The 23,900-nt window shown below is 34.8% G+C and overlaps 2 protein-coding genes and 2 long non-coding RNA genes across 5 annotated transcripts; 2 read left to right on the forward strand and 2 right to left on the reverse strand.

Annotated features, from left to right (window-relative positions):
• Positions 1-297: 297 nt before the first annotated feature.
• On the forward strand, positions 298-1,332 carry LOC110774708 (uncharacterized). The gene has a single exon (XM_021979272.2). It carries the CDS (start codon positions 491-493, stop codon positions 1,103-1,105), a length of 615 nt encoding a protein of 204 aa, XP_021834964.1. The 5' UTR covers positions 298-490; the 3' UTR covers positions 1,106-1,332.
• A 932-nt stretch (positions 1,333-2,264) lies between these two features.
• Positions 2,265-12,815, reverse strand: LOC110774707 (protein OBERON 1). 2 transcript variants are annotated; one of them, XM_056830621.1, is made up of 6 exons: positions 12,596-12,815; positions 11,202-11,641; positions 3,762-4,318; positions 3,610-3,688; positions 2,990-3,116; positions 2,756-2,919 (listed from the first exon to the last, which is right to left on the reverse strand). In XM_056830621.1, the coding sequence occupies exons 2-6, from the start codon at positions 11,614-11,616 to the stop codon at positions 2,901-2,903; spliced, it is 1,197 nt and encodes a 398-aa protein (XP_056686599.1). In that variant the 5' UTR covers positions 11,617-11,641; positions 12,596-12,815; the 3' UTR covers positions 2,756-2,900. The 2 variants fall into 2 exon arrangements, with proteins under 2 accessions (XP_021834962.2, XP_056686599.1); XM_021979270.2 differs by having other exon boundaries at positions 2,265-3,116; positions 12,596-12,814.
• A 3,155-nt stretch (positions 12,816-15,970) lies between these two features.
• Positions 15,971-18,805, reverse strand: LOC130464403 (uncharacterized). Its single transcript, XR_008924803.1, has 3 exons — positions 18,263-18,805; positions 17,956-18,021; positions 15,971-16,168 (listed from the first exon to the last, which is right to left on the reverse strand). It is a non-coding gene; the product is annotated as an uncharacterized lncRNA (long non-coding RNA).
• Positions 18,806-21,806: 3,001 nt separating this feature from the next.
• LOC130464030 (uncharacterized) lies at positions 21,807-23,442 on the forward strand. The gene is made up of 2 exons (XR_008924326.1): positions 21,807-22,162; positions 23,181-23,442. It is a non-coding gene; the product is annotated as an uncharacterized lncRNA (long non-coding RNA).
• The last annotated feature ends 458 nt before the right edge of the window (positions 23,443-23,900 follow it).

The raw sequence follows: 23,900 nt of genomic DNA on the forward strand, positions 1-23,900 counted from the left end.
GGGCTACTTTTATTAATTATTTTAAAATCACTTTTTAGTTCTTAGTTCTTACTCCTTTTAATCCAAGATCACCCTCAAAAAAGATATTCATTATCGTTGACAATGGACACCTTGATACTCACCATCTCACCACAAGTCTACAACAGAACAGAACAGAACATATGATTTTCAACAAATCGACAATGGACGCGTACGATGCAAATATAAAATACGAAAACAAACAGAGAATAACGTCACACGTTACAATCAATTCAAGTCGGTCTCTCCAATTTCCTTTAAATACACCCAAAAATCACCCTTTAAATATCACCCAAATCTCCTCTTCCGAATCCTTCCATTCCCCTGGCTTTATCCCTTTCCCTCCACATCTTTCTTACAGTACATCAACAAGAACATATTCTCCAACATTGTTCCCCCTTTCCCTAAAACGTTAACAACATTTTTGTTATCGAGTTTCCAATTGTTCGCCCAGATCAATAACCATCAATTAATGATTCCATCTTTCAACAACTTTGCACTTATTTTATTCTTTTTTACCACTCAATATAAACCCGTCTACACTTTTACTACCATGCCTGAAAAACGCAACTTCTCCGCTTATTCTCTCTCCACAGATCATCAACAACCTCCGATCATGGGAGGTGACACTAGTGAGAATAATAACGTTAACCGCAATCACAAGAAATTGCGAAGACTTCCTCATGTGTTCAGCAAAGTTTTAGAGTTGCCGTTTGATTCCGATACCGATGTGTTTATCGAAGAACGGTGTGATTGTTTTAAGTTTACGGTTGAAGATGACGGCGGAGTTGTTGTTGCTGGTGGTGTTAGGGCTCATGTAGTTGAGGTTCACCCTGGGATTACTAAGGTTGTGATTCGTAAGAAAGGGAATATGTCGCAGCCGATCGTTGATGAGAATGAGCTTGACGTGTGGCGGTATCGGCTTCCGTCGTCTGCGCGGCCGGAGCTTGCCACCGCGGTTTATGCACGTGGGGAGCTTGTTGTGACGGTGCCTAAGAATGGGTGGGGTGAGAATATTAGGAGAGGTGGTGGTGATTGTAAAGGTGGTTTTAAGGGTAATATGGGAACTCTTATTCTTGTTCAATGATTTGTTAATTATAAATTCTGCACTAGCCTTCTTCCGGGTACACGTAGAGCGCGCAGGTGTAGGGCTAATAAGGTTTTGATCAAGATGTTCTATTATCTCACCTCAAGATCCCACATTTTAATTCTTTCATTTTCTTCTTATTACATGTATCATGTGATATGATATGTATGTATCAAATGTACGTGCCTCAAATGAAAGTAAACTTTACATTTTTCAAGCTATTTTTACCTTTTTGAATTATTACTTTATTTCTGTTAAAAAGTATGGCTGAGCGTAAAATTTAAAAAACGTAGGGTTAAAAAACATTTTTTAAAGTGTTGGAATATTAATTACAATTACATATAAACTACAATTTTGATAATTTTAGCTCGCATTATTTACCATCACATACACCAATAACTAGTTTCTTAAGAAAAGATGTTTTTGAAGGTTTTGAATTTTGAACCTTTGTGACAAAGTTGGTTAGTAATTGGTTGTAATATTATAAAAAGGGACCTTTAAATTTTTGTAAAAGAAACATTGATGAATCTTATTAACCTATACATTCCTTAGCTAATGTGTAGACGTGTAGTATACTAGTTCTTACTTCTTAATTGGCTCAAAAAAGTTATTTATTGGCCGACTGCATTTTTCACAAACCTTTATTTCACCACTTCTTATATACGTTACTCCCATTCATATCAAGATAGTTCAGAAGTCTTACACCCTTAATTTAGTTCCTAAACTTCTTCTTCCACGTGTAATGACATACTCTATAGTCTGTACTACTATACTCGTATACACCTGACCTGAACCAACTTATTATCCATTGACAATCTATTAGGGTCCATACTTTGTGTTTTTAATAATATATCAAGAACGAATAAGCACTTTACAAAGTAATCGTTCTACAATCTCTATGCAGACTGACATTTTTTTCAATGTTATTAATACCCCTTATTGTTCAAAATGTTTTCATAATCAATGACATTTTCAGTCCCTAATGTTAATACTCAATCAATTCTAATTTTTTTTTTTCCCGATGAGAGGAGAAACACGCTCCGAACCAATACTAACGTCCCGCCTTGCAACAAGATGATGCTCAAAATTTGACAACCTAAAAGAAGAGGTAGTTTATCAATCTATTTAATTGAAAATGTAGCATTACTTGACTCGAATATAATAGTCGACAAATTTCCTATAATAAAAGAAAAGTTTAAACTGAAAATCTTACAACATCCTAGATTTCTCTCTACTCAAATGCTCAAGATCTTATACTTTGCTAGCAAATACTCCATCCCTCTTAAGAATTGTCCACTGTAAATATGACTCATTCATTAATGTATGTCATTTGACAACAGAAGTGGCTAATCTTTTCCAAAGAGGGAAGGAGTAGTAACGATAAAAAGAAAGAATCAAGAAACAAACACAATAGTACATGTAGTTACACAGATTTGAAACAAGGGTAAAACCGAAGAGGGGTAGATTCCAAGGCCAGATTTGATGTCCGTTTTCAACAGCGATATGAACAAAGTCCTTCGAGTAGGAACTCATTGGTGGAATATATCCTACCTTCTTCCTGGAGATTGAAGAACAGATCGAAAACCAGAGATGCCAAAGAGTTGACGCAAATGTCAGTCTTTGAGATCGAGATCGAAGTGTTCTTTTAGGAGTTTTTTGGGAGTCTTTCCAAATCCGTTGGCCACCTTCTCCATATCTCTGAGTTTACTCAGCTCATGTTTTATATATTCTTCTCTAGCTGCAATGGATCTGAGCAACGCATCCCGATCCTTTGATGGTGAAGGTCGTAACAGTTCTAACTTATCCTTGTACACCTGTTGATAAAGGCTAAATAGATTATCTTTTTGTGCATGAAGCTTATCATGCGCGATACTAAATTCATACTCTTGTGAACTCTTAAGCTCCTGAAGAACTTGATTAATTTCCTCCTCCAATTTCAGATATCCATTTTGATATAAAAGGTCGTCTTCACCCACGTCCGTGCATGCAGAATTAGCATAATCTAGTTGTCCTGCAATGGGAAAAAGAAGAAATATCTCAAAAAATTCAAGGAGATCCTAACGAAAAGATAACTCAGAAATGGTCATGCAACTCAGAGAACAAAAGGTCTTGCACGCACAAGATGTACAATAAATTTATTGTACACAATGATAACTTTTACCCTGTTTTTTTTAACTTTCAATATGTTTTGATAATTATTAAAAAAAAAAGTAAATAGGTAAACATTTTAAATGGTTAAATGATTAATTTTATACATCATTGGTGATTTTGAAAAAATAATATTTATTAAAATGAAAATATTTCTCACTTAAAAATTGATAACTTGGGTAGCTTTTAGAGTTAGTTTTTACTCTGGTGTACAATGTTTATTTATTGGGCCCCACTTGTAAATAAGAATTTGTGCTGAGCTAAAAGCCATCAACTTGAGAGCTGAAACGACTCCCAATTCTCATATTCATAAGAGGCCATATACAAAAATAGAAGTGATACTGCTGCAGAGTTACCTGTGGGTGTGGGTGTAGGAACAGGTAGAATCTCCACTTCCACTTTCCAGACATCTTTCACATCGTTCCCAAATTTAAGCTGCTTTCAGAACAAGATAATAAGCTAAAGAAACACAACTTTCATGTCAAATAGGAAATTGAATCAAACTTGCCTTGTGCAAAATGGACTCAATACGATTCAGCAGTTTTTGTGAATATTTCTTTTGTGACCCTCGCAAAATGCAGGCACCAACACTTAGCATCTTATCTATCTCATCCACAGATTCAATAGATTCACATGTCTTCAAAAGTCTTGTGACATGCTTAGTCAAATCAGTCCGTGTATCACAACGTCGACAATAGTATTCAGTATCTAACCCAACACTTCCTCCGACAGTCCCAGCCATATATGATCTGAGAGCACAATTAATATGAGCCGCATGTCCACAAATTAAATCATCATGAACTGTTGCCTCACATCTGATAAAACTATAGCCACCAAGGCCTAAATCTATGGTTTTACAACATAGTATACAGCAACACTCTCTACAGAAGCTAGGTTCGCTGCAGCAAATATCACAAGATAGGGTAGCTGAAGGAGACATCTGATCTTCCAAGAGACTGGCGCAAAAATGGTTACCGGCCTTACAACCCAAACCACCAGGAAGCATATATGGGGGAGACTGTGCTGCCATCTCTTCAGATGATATGCGGAAAGAACCATGTTCATCTTCGACACCAAAAAAGCAACACGATGTTAAACAATCAACACTTGCATTAACTCCTACAGTGCCAACACCACAAATGTTTCCACATGTAATAGAAATTCAAAATGTGCAAACAACATACCCTTTACAAAACCAAAGCCAAAAATACGAAAACCCTTGAGGCCTTAATAAAGAAAAGTACCATAACAAGTTTATCATTTTGAGCATTAGCTACATCATATGTCAATTGCCAAACATCAAAATCAACTACCAAGAATACCATAAATGAGGTATATGTACCATGAATCAAATCTTGAACTCAAACCAAACAAGTAAATTAATTTTAGATACTCTCCATCTTTTTGAGATGCAAGTAGCTGAAAAAAAATAGCTAAATGCTTGCAAGAGATTGGTTAATTCGTACGTGGAGAAAAAAGAGTGACACGGCAATATTTAAGAGGGCCGGAATTGGTTGAGACCGTTGAGATGAAGGATGGTCTTGTTTCTATGGACTCTATGGAAGACAGTGGAGGGTGAGTGTGTCAGTGTGTGTGTGTCTTCTCTTTTGAAAACCTTGTATGATTAAACTGTGGCAATATGAGTACTTGATATGTTTAAAACTCTAGTTAGCAAGGAGTCATTAAGATATATATCTTTTCCTCTTATCCCCCCCCCCCCCTTCCCTTTATCATTCCCTTTCCAGATTTTAGCAAATTTATGTTTTCCCTATTTCCATTTCCAAGCTATCTAAGTGGCTTGGCATTGTTCGAATGTTCGTAGCAAAATCCTCACTTCTGATTATTTAAGGCCAACTAGGCGATAAAATTGGCATGTTTGACACTAACCTTTCCAATAAATAAATCTAAAACATCGTCCAACCAAAAGCATTTTTTCCTAAAAGAAATGAAACAGAAAAACAATCCAAAATTTTAATCCCATATCACCTTCGAACAATGGGTGATTAGATATTTATGAAAAAAAGTATATGAAATACTGGAAAATTTATGTCAAAGATCATGCATGAGCACGAGGATTTCAAATAAGGTACTTAATTCCAAATTAGGAAAATAATAAAAGGCAGGTTTTGCATAAGATAGGAGTAGAGTAAAACTGAAGTGACATTGTATGGGATACAAGTGACTATAAAGTATAAACTAAAATGGGTCACCTACATAGGGATAGCCGGATAGGTGACTTCTAATGGAGGTGGAGTGACTTATATAGGTATTGAGTGATCTGAGCCATTTTACTGTACATGAAGTATATAAAGGGTGTTTGGAAGTTGGCTGTTGGCGGTTAGCTGTCGGCTGTTTTACTTGGCTGGTTTGATGGTTGTTGGCTGTGGCTTTTCAGTTGGTTGTTTGACTTATAAAGATGTTTGGCAAACTCATTTGTTGGAGGTTGGCTGTGACTATGTAAAATGATACTTATGGACACTATTATGTTTTATTAACCATTTATTACATTATTAGTAATTAATTAACCAAATTAATTAACCAAGTTAATTAGTATTTAAATTAATTATTTAATAAATTATTACATAATCTAATGAATAAATAATAAAATTAATATAGAGTAGTAATTAATCCCACTCTAAAAAATTAGTAGTAATTAAAAATATGAGTTAGTAATTAATAGTTCTAATGCATAATTAATAATTGTTTATCCGTATTAATTTTTTAATTGCTAATTATTTATTAATATCATTATTCATTGTTAATTAGTGAAAAATTAAGGATAGAAAAGTAATTGAAGATTGAAAAGCGAAAAGCCATACAAAAATGCCAAAAGCCATACAAAAAAGACTAGCTTTTCATTTTTGGCGAATAAGCTGGCTTTTCAGCTAACCAAAAAGCCATTTTACCAAACACTTTTTTTGGCTGTTTGACCAACATAAAAAGCCAACAACTAAAAGCTAGTGAAAAAGCCACCAAAAAGCCATTTGCCAAACACCCCCATAGTAGCCTTAATTCCAAATCCATAAGAGAAGTTTCCATTTGGATTTAATATTTTATTCTTCAACTATCAAGATATTTGATATCCTATCCCGATATCCTATCCCGACACAGTTTTTCTCTAATGATCTAATCATTAATGACATAAAACAACTTTTTTGTAACGGTTACTACCTCTAAACAGGAGCCACATAAACTCTCATACAGTTACATGAAATGTGAATGTGTACAATCACTCTGCTTAAGTTTAAGACACTGGCAGAGTTCTCCCTCCACTAAGAAGTTCCAGCTTGAGTGAATGTATTACTGGCCAATGTCCAATTCATAACTGCATGTGCTATTATGTATGATGCACATTCGGTCATTGCTAACAATTTAAACATGCAATAGTGCAATACCCACATTAATAAGCAGTTCAGAAGATCCTAGGTTTCAAAAGGATGAAGTTAAAGAGCTTAACAAAGAATATGGATCTATAAGTATAATTTTGCTAACATGTCATACAGACTACAGAAAATATTTTCCAACCAACAAGCAAGTTGATGACTGAATCAAGCTTCACATGATAAAACTGAAAATACATTGCACAAGACAGAACCCATCTGAAGATATTTTTGAGTAGTATAGGAGGAGGATAAAAGTCCTCTGTGTAACCCATAGTCCAGAGTGTTTGCCATGACATCCAAATATGTGTAAATGAAAAGAAGTGCAAGTTCAAGAAGCAGGCTAAAGTTTGAGAGACAATTACATCTTAATTTTTCAATGTTAATCAGGGTAAGATTCCTAAAGATTTTTGGGCCTAGCACCTAAATGTGTAACCATTCTATACAAATGTATTGTAACATTAAAGACCAAATCACCAATATCTTAGTACATTTAATCAGCACCTTCGAATTTCCTTTTGGGGTATCCCTCTATTAAGGGTGTGTTCTTTACAACTTATTTGGCTTACTTAAAATAAGTTCAAATAAGATAAGTTCAGACAATACAAGTTTATACAAGGTAAGTTCAAACAAAAATACAAAATAAGTTCCAATAAGTTCAGTTAAGTACAGACAAAAAAAATGCTGACATAAGTCCGGACGAAATAAAATTATACAAAACAAGTTCACATAAATTCAAATAATTTAGTAAAATAAAGTTCAGATAAGTCAAAATAATTTGAATAAAACACACTATTTAGTGTTCTATTCAGCCTATTTTGACTTATTCGACCTTATCCAAACTTATTTTGGAACTTATAACTTACACTTCGTAAGACCTTATTACAATTTATATACTCCTATTTGAACTTAATTACATTATTTTAACTCTTCTGAAATAAGTCAGTACTTTAAATTACGTCATGCATCTATTGCTTCTCTCCTTGAATTCATTGCCCTGTTTTTTCTAAAACTATGAGGATGATGATAAATACAAAACCGTTTCCCAAAGTAGGGTTGCAACTAAAATAAATTCAATATCTAGTGTTTGTCTAAAAGTAATTTCCTTTTCTAGTGTCCATGTAGGATCAGAAAACCAAAACCTAATTTTTTACGATATGTGTTAATTTCTCTAACCCCCGTACCTGATATAAAAAAAGTTAAAGAACAAATTAAAAAAAAAAACTTACACTTCCTCTTTCTCCTCTCTCAAGCATGGTGTAAAAACTCGCCCCGAGTTAACTAGGTTTTTGAGGCTGGCGATACGAGATATCCCGAGTTGTAAAGGTGTTTTAAAAAACGGCGATATCTCGGTCGGTTCAACCGATCCGAACGAATTTTGTCCGCATTAAACATAAATAGCCTCACATCTACTCGGTTTTCAGCCGAATTTCCCATGTTTTGGACAAAAAGAAAGGGAAAAGGGAAAGAAATGGAGAAACTCCAATGAGAGATACAGTAGAGAACTCCATTTTCAGATCTAAAACAAGAGAGGAGAGAGAATGTAGACAAAGATAATCATTTAATTATGTCACGTGTACGGTTTAGGGGAGGAGGACTACGGTAGGTAGTGAGTGGGGCTAACATGGGGCTTCTTTTTCAAATTTCAATTCCTACGCGGCAAACGCGACACGGTCCGCGACTAACGCATCATTTCCGTTACCGAGACTCCGCGACCGATCCCGCGACCGTGACCGATACCGCATTTTTTATCTATGCTCTCAAGGCAACAAGCAGAGGAGCGGGTAAGAAGATTAAAAAGTATGCAAACTGGTTATTGGAAAAAAATTGAGACATCACAACTCACTATATCCGAATTGATGCTTGAATTAAGTTTGGGAAATTGCTTTAGTTTTTAATTTTTAACATTTCTTAAAAATGTTGAAAATAAACCATGTGTTTAGTTGGTGTATTTTGAAATAAGTGTTGAAATTTTGGTTTGTTTCATTCATGAATTGTGTTATGATAATTTTATTTTGCAATGGCCTAATGCATTTGCATAAGTGGATGATAGTAAATAAGGTAGTGCTAATTGTAAAACTGTTGTGTGAAGTAAGGACGAAGAATGCATTTTTCTTTAATATGTTTTTGCTTTAATTTATTGTAGGGAGGTTAGGAGTATTGTTAAACTAGAAAATATTAGCTTTGTAATTTTTCGATCCTACGTGGACACTAGAAAAGGGAATTATTTTTAATCACACAGTGGATTTGGAATTTCTTTTATTTCTAACACTACTTTGGGAAATGATTCCTGAATACAGAACTGTATCCCAACTAAACGCTGAGGACCATTACAATTACCGGTTAAACTTTACTAGTGCTTTCAATGAGGTTCCCAACTAGGATGAAGACATGGATTAGAAGGGGTAAGACCGTTTCCACAAGAGCAGGACCTAACCTACTTCAACATAAAAATAAAATAAAATAAAGAGGAAAAATTGTTTTTTACCACCTAAAATAATCGAAAAATTATTTTTTACTCCCTCCGTCCCGGAATACTTGACCTGTTTTTCTTATCGGACCGTCCCTTAATACTTGACATGTTTCTAAAAATGAAAATATTCTAACAATATTATATTATTTCTCACTCCACCCCTATTAACCCACCTACCCCCTACTCCATACAAAAAATAATTAAAAATTCAACCCCTACTCTCCCCCAACCCCACCCCTTTACACATTTCCCACTAACTACATTAAAATAATACCCCACTATCAACTACTATCTATTAAATTAAATAAGTCAATTCAAGTCCCTTAAACTCTGTGCCGGTCAAACCGGGTCGAGTATTCCGGGACAGAGGGAGTACCACCTAAAAAACTAAAACTTGTATTTTACCACCTGAAAAAAATTAAAACTTGTATTTTACCACCTGAAAAAAATTAAAACTTGTTTTTTACCACCTGAAAATGGAAAAAAAATAAAGATGAAATCGTTATGTTGGCTGGGGGCCACAATAACGGTATTTTTTCTGATATTTCTCTTCTTCAACGATTTTTTCATGTATTTAACTCCTTTCTCTTCCCCTGCTTCCTTCTCTTTCTTGAATTCACATAACTGTTTCTCCCATCCATTCACAAAATTGACAAAAATCAATGGCAGTAAAGAGAGGAGGGTGAAAGAAATAAAGAAAATCGCAGAGGGGTGTAAAAATTGGAGGAAAATTGAATTAGTGGCCCGCAAATAACGGTTTCATCTATTTTTTCATTTTCAAGTGGTAAAAAACAAGTTTTAATTTTCTTTTAGGTGGTCAAATACAAGTTTTAGTTTTTAGGTGGTAAAAAAACAATTTTTTGATTTTTGTAGGTGGTATAAAACAACTTATCCTAAAAATGTAGAAAATAGGATAGGGAGACATTTGATCTAGCCTATTACCTTTTCAACTTTTTTGACAATGGACCATAGTTAAAATTCCTTAATATCAACAACAACAACTTAATAGGTGTCTCATATTAACGAGGTATCTGGAAGGTAATTGCTTCTAATTTTAGGCTTAGGAAATTTTCCTAATATTCATCAAAAATAGTAATTTCCCTATTGAAGGTATATGGAGCAACTTCTCATTTAAAAGAAGCTTGTACCTTAAAAAATAAAAAATACCCATATTTTCTTTTTAATAGCTTAATGTAGAGAGCACCCCCACCACGGAGCTCTTTACAGAGGATTCCAATGAAACACCGAACATCCACTTATCATCCCCTAACCTCCATGGTGCCTTGCTAGACAATTCTTTTGATGTATAATACAAGTGAAGAGCCAACTCAAGATCTTACGCCTAACAAGATATAGGAAGCATATAACCTACAGTTGCTCAAAACTTACGAGTGACTCAAACACTCAATATACCCATAACTGCTTAAAAAGCAAGAATTACGAATTTTAACTTATGTATTTTTTATATTATTTTTTAATAACTTAAGAACAAATGCTTTCATCAATCAGCCAAACCAAGCTACATCCAGGAGTATAAATGTATCACCAACAACTAGCATGATGTCCAATGAGGAATATGATGAATCCTAGCATTGAGTAAACAACATCCTTTGTTGATGATTGACTTAACCCCCCAAATTAAAAGGTATCTAGTGCTTGTTCAGTGGTGGAATACCATGAAGTACTTTGGTTGACAAAAAAATAGGAAGTGCACTGGGATGTCCGGGAAGTTAACTTCCCGCAAAATGGAGGAAGTTTTTACCTAATCTAAATAGAAATTTCTACTCACTTCCTATGATCAACCAAACAACTTTTTGGACTTGATAAGAAATGGAACTACTTAGAAAAACAACTTCTTATCCCACCAAACGACCACCTAACATCTGCTACTGAAACCAAGCATGCATCGAAAAGCAGAAAACCTATATGCACACTCATCAAAAAAAAAGGATAAGAATGATGCCCATAGGAACCCAAATAGAAGGCCCTATAACAAACATGTGCATTTTAGGTAAATGAACAAACAAGTTATTCAAGCGGATTTTAGAACCTTAATATCAAACCAAGTGCCCGTTCATACGATAAAAATGCTCACCTTTCAACAGATATGCCTGCTTTGAAGGGATCTTCCAACTAAAAGACGAAAAGAAAGCATAGACATTAGTGCCCGGGAACCTTGCTCGAACATACTGTTCAACCGAAAGCTTGCTTGCAAAACCATCCCTCTTGCGCCTAGATCTCTGGTAACTTAAAGGAAGATACAAGTATCTGTCAAGATAGTATCCGGACGCAGCAACTCTTTTTCCAACCCTCCATCCCCATATATCACCAGGTTTTGGCCAATTTACAGGCGCATATGGTAGGCCTTCTCCACTTTCCTGAGGTAATACCGGCCAAAGAAGCAAACCGTTTTCCCTTATCTCAGTCATACACCCATTGCTAGCATCAGCAATATCAACTTCCATCAACTCCCCTCCACGTCCTGAGGCGTCTTCATTTTCACAAGTCATCAGGACACTGAATGATAGCCTGTACCTAATGCAGCAAGAATGTTTGTTAATTATAACACCAAACATTTAACCACATTCAATACAGAATCAAACTAAGCCAATACTAAATCCATGCTAACTAAATTCAAATTCTTTAGGCCTGTTCGATATCTTTTTTGTTTCTAGTTTTCTGTCTTTCAGAGAACCAAAACCCTAATATGAAAAACACAAAAAGAAGTTTCCAGATTTTTTTTTTGTCAATTTACAAAATCAACTTGATTACTCCAGGTATTATTATTTTTTAATTCACGATTCAATCTAATTCACATGACTCTAAAATAAAAGAACCACAAACTGTGATTACTATAGGCTACAGGTATTATTATTTTTTAATTCACGATTCAATCTAATTCATACGACTCTAAAATAAAAGAACCACAAACTGAAAACTCCGTGATATCGAACGAGCCCTTAGCTTTTCATATTTGTTATATCATCATCTATGATTGCTTTGCTATTACTTTTGATTGGAAAACCTATAACACCACAACATACTCAAATATCAAAATTCCTTGAATAAATATTATTTTGATTTTCCTAAATATATCAATTTCATAATTTTTATTTGAAAAATTGGTGGTTTCAAAATATCTTCAGACACAAAGAGAATGCAATAGTTCCGGGGACCCCATACAAAATTCTAGCTCCGCCGTTGCGAAACTCCTCAACGGCACAGGGATTCAACATTTAATTTAAACATCACATCCATCCCACCCAAAATGCCACCTCCTCTTGATTTCCTAAATCAAATAAAATGCAATTATGCAGACGAAACAAGCCCACATCGCATAACACAATAACAATTTAATCAGTGGCGTATTCAATTGAACCCCAAATCTGAAAATTATTTAAGCATGTTAATGTAAAAAAAGAACCCAAAAAATTGAATTCGAAAAAAGTTAAGAAATGAAAGAAAATTCAGACAAGCATTGATATATACCTAGCAATTGAGTCTGGAATTCGATTTCTGGAAGAAAAAAAATTGAATTTTGTCGAACCCCTTACTTCTTAAGTTTTTTATATGATCCTCCCATCCTCAAATTGGGGAAGACGCCATTTTTCAGATTGAAATTGGAAAACAGTGAAGAACAATTTAGCTTGTTTTTTTTTATTCAAAGAACAATTTACCTTGTGTTCAATGGTAAACACTTGTAATTTGTGAATTACTGCACTGCTAAATTACACTATTTATAATATTTGTTTCACTTTGACGTTTCACGGATATATCGTATCATATTTTGTTTACACAAAATGGTGGTTTATTTTGACTTTTACATTTACCAATGTATAACTTTGACCATCAGTATTTTTATCTATTTATGAGTAAAATTATATAAATTAATACGCGTTTGAAAAGTAAAAGTTGAGATAAATCTAACAACATTTAACATAACATCGAGTAATATTTATTTTTATTTATAAGTAAAAAATTATGGTCAAAGTAATATTTATTTCTATTTTACGGATATATCATATAATATTCGGATTTTTCATGAAATGTCTCTGAGGTTTGACTTAATGTACCAAATACCCTCAAAGTTTCAGAAATGCACCAAATACCCTTGAGGTTTTGTAGAAATACACAAAATGCACTGAATGAGCATTTTCCGTCCATTTCGTTAACTTTTCCGTTAACTCTTTAACTTTAATTTATTAATTTATTTTTTCTTTTTCTTTTATTTATACCCCTGAGGTTTCAGAAGGCCATGAATTTTAACGGTGGCCGGAGGTGTCGCAGACAGCGGAGGGGGAGTGGATATGCCGATGTTAGCATTCGTTTCAGAGCCATTGTTGCTACGAACTCGTGATCAAGTAGTTGTCGCCATTGTTGCTTAGATTTTCGATTATCGGAACAGATTGAATTTCAAAAATCAAACAGAAAACGATTAAAAGAAATCAAATAGCAGAATTGTGAGAAGTGGAGAGAGATTCTGAAACTCTAGCGAATTGGAGGCGTGAATTTGAAAAGATTGAGGGAGATTGATTGTGGGGGAAATTGAATTGCAAGCTAGAAGCTGCTTCTCCCTCCTACCTCCACGACCACCCCAAGCACCCCTTCTCTCGCCGTCGCACCTCTCTCTTGGCCCATTTCCCTCTCTTCCTCACTGCTCCACATGTAGTTCCACCACCATCCAAACCCGTGGCGGTCGCAATCAACCAACACCACGCCCGCAAATCTTAGAATCTTGTATTTTTAGGTCCCGGATTTTTTCTAGAATTGAGTTTATTTAATTGTCAGGAAATTAGGAAATTTAATTGGAGAATTGAGGAATTCAATTGGAGAAAATGGTGTCAGAAGAAACTATTTTTGATTTGAGTCTGCTAGGGTTATATAACATGAGAAAATATTTCAAATAGTAATCAAGTATTTATCCACGTTACGTACTTTAGACAATGATCCATCAATATCACAAAAAGATTCCTGAATTATTGTTAAAAGACCAACTTTGTTCAAATAATGAATTGGCTATGAATATTTTTTTTTGACAATAGATATAAATTTGATGAAGTGTTAAATTATTTTGTCAAAATAAAGGAGACATTTTCTTTTAAGTAACTAGAAAGTTCTCGTACTAATGTAGGGGTACACTCTTTGCGAAAAAAATAAATTTTTAGATAATTATTAGGGTGGATGGTTATAGAGGGTAACCATGTGCATATTGATACACACCTGATGGTATATATAGAGGCATTTTGAAGAAAGCGCATAAAAATGGCATTTAAGAAATTTATCATGGTTACATGAGAAGTTATAGGCTACGATTAATAGTTATTGTTACTCCCTCCATTTCTAGATTGACCGTAAATATATGCAATAATGTACAAGTGTAAGAATATTGTTAATGCAGAAGATATCAATAAGATATGATAATACTTTATCGTATTCATTTATTCCGACGACTCCGATTGTTTCTCACCCTTCTCACCATAAGATCACTTTTCGTATATATATATATATATGTATTTATATATACAACATTTCGACGATTTTTTTATTAATACAATCTTTGGATTATTATTTGATAATCCAACCTTTGCCCCCTCCATTAACTTTTATTGCATCCTACTGGTCACCTACCCAATTCAACATGTAATTTGTACACGTGTCATGCTACCATTCGTTATCAAATGTATTTTTTTCTTTTTTCCCCTTCTTCCTTTTTGGCGGTCTTTTATTTGTTTTTTATCCTTTTTCTCTAAATATTTTTGTATTTTAATCCAAATGTAGATTTGTTGAGGGGGGCAAAGAAAACGACAGGTTGTGTTTGCTTTAGCTGCAATACATTTTCTTTTTGCTTCCCCCCTCCTTACTTCCTTAGTGACTCTGGCACCGTGAATATGTGATCACTCGTCTTCCGACCACTTACTCTGCATTACAACATCTCTCAGCAAGCTAGGCTATATCAAAATACTTTTCTTGTTGTTTATGATATTGTTGGTGGTAAGCTTAGGTTTGGGTCGGAGGAAGATAGGGCGGTGGGAGGAGGGAGATTGAAGGTGATACAGGGGTTAAATTGGTGGAGGAGTGAATTCATGTCGGTTAACCCGAAAAAAATCAATGTCGAAGAAGTAGAGTTTAGGGGATGTGAGGTCCTTGTTGTTGTAGATGAAAGTTTTAGAAACGCTGGCAAATTTGTATTTGAGAATGCGGTTGTGCAGGATTGGAGTTCGATTTTTTCGTGGAGTTGGGAAGCGTCGAAGAAGTTTAGGACAGAGAAAGGTAGGCTGGAGCGGGGGAGGGAGATTTCGTCGTTGGGGGAGGTGATTGAAAGTTTTCTTGCTCGTTTAGGAGATATGCGGTGGTTGTGAAGGTGGGGAGGAGAGAGCGAGGAGGAGGAGGAAGGTGGTGATGAAATGGGGTGGTGGAAGAGGAGCCATTTTTAGGGAATTGAAAATTTGGGGATTAATTGATCTGAGTATAGGGATGGTGGGTAGAGATTTTACAAGTCAAGGAGGTGAACTTACTCATCCATCAGAGAAAGCTATGGAGTACACTGTACAAGTGTACATAGGCAGAAGGAGGGGGAAAGAGGGAGAGAAAAAAATTAATAAAAAAGTTGACTTTTTCGGCCAATTCCCGGTCATTTGGGTTCAATCAAAGTTGATGGGGGTATAAAGGTTGGATTATTAGAACACTAGTCTTATATGCACGCATCGCGTGCGAGATTATATAAAAACTCAAAATTGTATTACAATCACTAAACATAAATTTTAGATAAAAAAAAATGTTCACAAAGTAGTAACATTTCAAAATAAAAATATAATAATATTAAATTACACAATGATGTAGTTGAATAAAAGTAATTATGCAGTGACAGAAACTTAACATAATGATGCTAACGTAAACTCGTTAAAGGCCAACATTGGGATTAAATATTGGGCCCAAACAAAGAAGCTTACAAAAAAGACCAATAGCCTGAATACAAAACTCTACCCAAGTGTTTCGCCTTTTTCTTTCATTACCCTATCTCTTGTTTTTCGTGAAACTTGAAGGATGATTCAGCCGCAAGTCCTGCACCAGAGGAGAGAGAATATAAGAATACAAAAATGGCGAAACTTGAACCAATCTGCACATATCAGAAGTGCAGGTGCTGCTGTTTTCTTCTGTTTTTCCAAGAGTTGCTGGCTAATGATGTAGACATCACCATTGTTGTGAGGAAAACTCTGTCCAGTGCACTGTTTATTTTACTGAAGCCTGTTTATTTGCTTCAATATATGCAGAATTGGTTTTCTTTTTACATTGATTTTCTTCTAAGATCTAAACCAAGGTCAATATACAAAAATGCAAAATCTTAGAAATCTTCAAGGGATATATTGCACCTTTGAGTCTTCCTTATTAAGTGGTGTGGAAAAGGATAACGTATGTGGATCTCCATCAACTGGAAGCTACACTGGTAATGGGAGCACAGTTTCACTGCTCGATAATGAATCACCTTCAAGTGACTTACATGACAGTGATAATCTAATTAAGAGACCAACTCAAAGAACTTGAGACCGTAGGAACCTAATTCATATAACTTTGACTCCAATAATTGGCAGCATTTAGAAGAGATGATATCAAGAGGGGAACTTAAACAGGTGCTAATTGCATAATAACCAAAACAATGAGTCAAACTAAGCAGACTTACATAATAACCAAAACTGCCAAAAAGGTTGAAAGAGGGACTCAAGCGACCAGATCAAGAACTGAAATCCTACGAAGAAGGTGAGAGCTTTATTAGTCTGTCTCGACCCAGAGCCGAAGATGTAACCACAGTCCACAGTCAAAGAATCACATTGAGACCCAACACCATAGAAAGCACAATAATTAAGGCTTAACTAAAATGACAGTGCAAGCACTTGACTACGTATTTCATAATCACTAAAACAATGAGTCCCACCATCGGGTTTACTCTCCTCGCTATGTCTCCTACTATGGTTACTATAGGTTTCAAGGAGTTTGGTAACTTAATTTGGGGTTGGATTTAAGAGACTAATGATAGGAACCATAGTGAAACACTCCTAATTTCAATGCCAAAAGTTTGGATACTGCAAAATCATGTGAGACCTAAAGTAGGATAGGAATTCCCAACCCAAAGTTAAAAAGAGCATCATAGCGCGCATATTGTAGAGTAGGTTATAAATTACATGGACAAAAGTATAATGGCTGAAAGAGAAGAAACTAAAGAAATCTTTGTGAAGGTCTTTCTCCATTATATATGAAAGTTCTCGGTATATGAGCCACACTGCACAATTTTGAATCAACGCAAACTTTTAACAACTACTTTACGCGCGCTTAAGGAACGGGCTAAGCAGCAACATTTCCAACAATACAGAAAGGGTTAAACAATAAAAGGTATGCCAATACAATATCAAGATATAAAATGCAGACTTACTTTCACCAGCAATGGGAGGGAATCTTTACTTGCATTTACTTGAACAAAGCAAAAGAGAGAATTCTACCATTCCAATTCTAAAGGTATGCACGCGAAATATATCATTCAATTCCAATTTTAAGTTTTTTATATAATTCTGAAATCTACCATTCCTTCTAAAGGTAGATATCTTCCTTGAACCTAAGAGGGTACCAAAACTGATACCCATAATATTCAAATTCAAATCCAAACCTCTGGCGTCTCACAAACCCAACAATCATCTATGTAATTCTCACAACCAATTTAAGAAACCTTTAACTCAACAGCATCAAATTTAGATATAATCTCGAACAACCCAAGTATTGTTTAATTATGGCAATCCGAAACAATAATCCGAAATAAAAAATGAAGGAAACTAAAACCAAAATCGGATCAAACAACTAACCTCGGACAGAAGGCGATTCTTAGGAAGAAGTTTAGCAACTTTAATTCAGCTGGAAGAACTACATGCCTGAAATAATCCAAAACGAAAATAAATTATCAACACCTAATTAAAAATCCTAATAATTATCAAAACAGAAAAGAAAAATCCCCAAATATTTTATTTTTCAAATTCAAAATCCATACCCGTATTTGTAAGTATCATCTAAGTACTTTGAGTACTGGATCTGACCCATTTTTGAGCACCAAATCAAACCAAATATCAAAATAAATAATAAATCTGTAAATTATGAAATTCAAGGAAGACTCACAATCAAGTTACACTTTTTCGTCGACTCACTCAATGACGGCGGCGGCGACGAAACATTACGATGCGGTGAAGCATGACGGCGGCGGCAATTTCGAAGAGAGAGCCTAAACATATTGTGGAAATCACCGTGAACACCTCGTATTTCGTTACAAAGAATCAACAATTAGGGTTTTAGAAATAGAAAATAGAGGGAAATGAAGATTAACGACGAAAAAAGAAAAAAAATGCTAGGATTTACCTTCGGGAGTTGATAAAATGATATCGAGCAGAACAATCTCGCGGTCGGCCCTAGCTAGGGATTTGAGATCGAAATCAATATCCCAGATTCAAAGAATTTGAGCGAGATGAAAGAGGAGAGAGAGGGAGAGAAGTACGGAGAGAAAAATGGTTCAAAAAAAATCAGAAGAGAGGATAGAGAAGACGGGAGGAAGGGTTAGGGTAGGTTAGATTAAAGGGTATTTTTGACTTTTAATTGGGGGACACGAAAAGTGACATTACCAAAATGTCCCTCAGCTGTTCCTTTATAGAATAGAGATAATCCAAACATTGGATTATTAACGGAAAATCGTCGAAAGATTGAATTATTTAAATAATTTTTCTTTTTTTTTATATCCCTCGCAAATAGTCTTAATTTCATGGCAAATTTGCAAAAGACAACCTTTTATTACCACTTTTTTGCGCAAGACAACCTTTTTAAAGGTTTCATTGATCTTGTACCAGCATGTCATCGATCCAAGAACCTGTTATAACTACTAACTAATAGGTAAAAAAATTGGGGGAAGGAAGAACACAGAAGAGAAATAAATTTTGGGGATTTTATTTTTTGATTTTTTGGCTCCAAGTTAGTTTTAAATGGGAAAAAGGGAGGGAACGAGGGTGTAAGTAGCAAAACCAGACAAGTCAAGTCGGAAAATGTTGGGTCAATGCCTGAAAATCAATTTAGGTTGTCTTTCGCAAAATTAATTTAGTTTAAGGTTTGTTTTCGCAAATTTTTTTATAAAAGATTGTCTTTCGCAAAAAGTGGTTATAAAAGGTTGTCTTTCGCAAATTGCCTAATTTCATCTATGATTTTTGTATGTGTACTCAAAGGCAGAGCACCAACCCCAAAAAAAATTGAAATTCAACAAATATAGTATGAAATATTTCTTTTGGTTTGTGGCAAACTAAGTAAAAGAAATAACAACCATCTTTAAGGAGGTTGACAGTTTGAAGGTGTTCACAAACAAGATTTTTTTAGTTCATCAATATTCCTTGTGCCGCCTCCACAATTTAGATTATACACACGGGTGTACAATGCTCATTGTGCACCTCGATGAACATTCATTGAGAATATAATGAACATGAAAAATGATTTCATTGTACATGTACAAGTGAAATATTTGATCTATATGTTCTTTGGATTTGTACTATATGTTCATTTGCTATATGTTCTTTGGGAATGAGCAATATGTTTTTTGTATTTGAACTATATGTTCATTTAAAAACAAGGTGCACAATGAGCATTGTGCACCCGGGTATACAAACCAAATTTTGTTCCGCCTCAAAACAATTTGTCATCCAACAATAAAATGTTTCTGGTTCCGTCATTTAATTGATATACTCCTCTTTTCGGTCTTTTCCAAAAAAAATTAAGTTTACCATATACTACGTATTACGTATAACAACTAAGTTAGAATTATCTTTGTAGGAGCTAATTAATAACTAGTTAGCTAGATTTCTGATAAATCATGTTTCTTAAGATGAAATTGCTACTCGTATCTTATATAGAAGGGTGCCTAGTTATTTTTTATGTTAACTTTTAAATTGTGCACAGAAGATAATAAATCAAATATGATAAGTTATACAATATGAAGGTTTTATTGATTTGGATCCAAAAAAAATAATGGTCCTGGACTCTAACCATCTATAATGCATGTGAAAGTTGAAGGATAGAATTTTAAGGCACTCTCATAACTCATACTCCATCTGTCCCAGATTAGTTGTTACACTTTCCTTTTTCGTCCGTCTCAGATTAGTTGTTACAATTCTAATTTAGGAATGACCCAACAATTATTATATTGTCTCTCTCTTCCCACTAAATTATTTTTTGTCCCCACACCCTCTCCCATTCAATTAAAAAAATACTCCACTCACATCTACTTTTTCAATAAAATAATAACTGATAACCAAACAACCACTTATCACCTAAAACTATGTGCAAAGGTAAGTGTAACAACTAATTTGGGACGGAGAGAGTAACTTTTAAAAAAGAGACTGAGTCTTCATGTTTTCAATATGTGCATCGCATGCGTTTAAATATTGATCCATTAGTGAAAACACGTACTAGTAAACTTGAGAAAAGAACTCTCTTCCCTAAAACACAATAATTCTAAATTACTACTCAAAAGTTGTTCTTTAAATAAAATAAAACACTTCTCTCTCCGTAATTAAATAGGAGTCACATATGGCCGGGCACGAATATTAAGAAAAAATAGTTGAATGAAATAAAATAATAAAGCAAGTGGAGTTGTGGTAAATGTAATCCCCCGTAATTTTATTATATTCTATTTATATATTTTAACGTATATTTAATATATTTAAATGTAATTTACGAATTTTAGAAATGAATATGTAATTAAAATATAATTATGTTATTACATTTTGAATATTTTAAATGATTTATGAAATCAAAATTGATTTTTGATTTTTACGTTAAAACGAATTAGGATTTTGGAATCACGTTCTATTGGAATTAGAAAGCAAATCCTAAATTCTAAATTCTACTCCTAGCCCAATTGGGCAAAGCCCAAGCCAATAAACCCAACAAAACACCCCCCTTCTCTTCTCTACTTCCAATTCACGTGAAAAAAAAAAAAAAAAAAAAAAAGAAGAAACCCAAAACCCCTCTTCACGTAACTGTGTTGCTCCTCCCTTGCTTGTTGCTGCCCAGCCGCCGCCACCAACCACCGGCGACCGCCCTCATAAGCAACCATCACAGCGGTAACTCCTTCCCCTTCCCTTTCTCGTTCGTCCTTCTCTTTTGGTTTCGATTTTGGTTCTTCCCCTTAATCATTGTCGTTCGTCCAGCCACTCGCAACCACCGCGAGTTCTTCCTCGCCGACAGCACCACAGCTGCCGCCCAGGACAACAACCAGCCACGACCGCTGCCTCCTCGTGCACCGCCGCCCAGCCTGCTCCTCCCTCCTTCCTCCTCCACGCAAGCACACTCTCCTCGCCACCATCACTGGTGTCAGCCACCAGTCGCGCCGCACCGCTTGTCCGCCGCGACGTAGACCACCCGCCTGCTGCCGCCGCCACTGCCGCCGGCCAGCAACCCTTTTGTCTCTCTTTTTGGTTAATTCTTAAACCCTAAACTAATTAATGAATTGAATTACGTTTTAATGATTTAATTATGTTTCTTGAATTTAAATTATATTTGATTATGAATTTCAAGAATTATATGTTTGCATAATTAAATTATTAATTTCATATTATATAAATGCATTGAAATATTGGTTTTTAATTATTTAAAGTATGAATTTTAAGGTTTTTAATGATTTAAATCATGGTAGGATGTTTAGGAATTATTAAAGTTATTGTTATTATGATTTCAAACATGTTAATTATGTTTTGGAGTAGTTTGAAAGTAGTTATATTGCTGGAAATTCAAAGTATGATGCTTTGAAGAGTTTTCAACGAATTTCAATAATTAACATAATAAATATGATGCTAGGAAATCAAATATTCAAGTTTCGATATTGGGAAATGTTCTAATTATGTTTAGGAAGGGTTTGAAGCTCCCTAATGTTGCTGAAAATTCAATATGAATTGATATGAGTCTATATTGGTTGTTGTTAGGTGGAGAATTCTCCGTAGGCGACTTTTGAATTATTAAAGTGGTCTTGCAGTTTGTTTACACAAGGTACGTACATACCTGTGTGCTTGGAATGTGTGCTAATTGTTGAAACCATGTTGAATCTTGTTGTTGAACTTGGTTATGTTGATATTATTGTTGAACTTGGTGATGTTGATATTATGGACGAACTGGGTTATATTGAATGTGCATGTTTAATACTGTTGGACAAACTTATTGAACTTATTTTGCACTATAAGAACTGTAACATGTTAGTATGGATGTTTGATACAAACATGTTGGTTGGGAACACTAGATTATTCTATATGATTGGGTTGGATCAATTGGTTGTTGTTCCCTTTCTATCTTTTCACTACTTTATAAGGGCGGAGGACCTTGTTTAGTAAGTTGAAACTTTATGCCCATATACAGGGTTGCTCATGGTTAAAGGAAAGGTTGGTTAAGTTGGAATGAGTCTTGATTGATGCTTTTATGATCACTTACTTAATTCCAAGATAAAAACAGTTGTGAACAAATGTGAATTGTCTGTCTTATGTAATGGTTGAGTCATAACGGAATCTCAATTTGTAAATCATGTAAAGTGAAACTGAATAGCAATAGCTTTAGACTGTGCACGTCTGAAGTGACGGACAAACAGGAGTTGGGGTTCATGGTGGTAGCCCATGGCCTTTTCTGGGACCGGATTGATCACCGTGTCCTATTTTTATTTAAACGTTCCTCGATATCGCAGGTCACTGAGGTTACGGAGTCGCGCCCGTACCTCGTCTTCCTTAGTGAAGACTTTTGGATGGTCAACTCGGTCCATTGTCTATTTCAACTAAAATAATATTATGGTTATTAAGCCTAGCTTAGTCTAGTCAAGTATAATCGTCAAATTATTATGTTTTGTCTGTCCTTACTTATATTTATTAGTATCATGTTAGGGTTGTTGGTTTGATAGTATCATGCTAGGATTGTTGTTGTTTTAGTATGTAGTACTCAGCTTTGCTGATTACGTGCTTTGTTTGTGTGTGTTGATCATGGCTATGCCTTATTGATCCTGTGATGACCCATCTTTGGTGAACAGTCTCTAAGGATCAATAAGCGTTGCCCATCTACAGGTTTGAAGATGATGCACCATTGGGATCGGGATTAGAGAGCTTGTTGTTCTATTTGTTTACTTGAGTGATTTAATTTGTTAACTTGGATTTGAAATTTGTCGTACTATTCGTATTTCCTTATTTCAGTTAATTGGTTTGGACCTAATATGTAATAGATTATTTATGAACCTAAAAGTTAGTTTTATGTTTTCCGCTGCAAAATTCTGAATAAGCCGTTACGTTTTTACACGGGCGATAATGCCTTGATAATTCTCTACGTTTTATATTAAAAGATTATTTTAGAAAAGAGAGAATTGTCGGGGTGTTACAGTAAATATTTTAATCAAGTAAAACAGGTGGGGACGGAGGGTTCCTGAAATTAATTGTTTAATGTGGTGGTGGGTTATAGGGTAAATTAGATATATTATTTAATTAGATGGTGGAGTAGAAAAGTTACTGAAAATAGAAGTGTGACTCCTAATAAAATACGGTTGTAAATAGTAAGTGTAACTCCTAATAAAATACGGAGGGAATATGATATAAGCTTTTATGGGGTATAAAGGTTGAAACTTCTTAATTAAAGCTTTCCAATTTGAGTTTTAAAAGTTAATACTTTGAATTAAGTTTAGAAGGTTGGGGAACATTTATATTTTTAATGCTAAACCATAGTATCAAATAATTTCCAAAATCATAATTAACCACTCTCA

Source organism: Spinacia oleracea, chromosome 6 (genome assembly GCF_020520425.1).
Source record: "Spinacia oleracea cultivar Varoflay chromosome 6, BTI_SOV_V1, whole genome shotgun sequence".
Taxonomy (NCBI): Eukaryota; Viridiplantae; Streptophyta; class Magnoliopsida; order Caryophyllales; family Amaranthaceae; genus Spinacia; species Spinacia oleracea.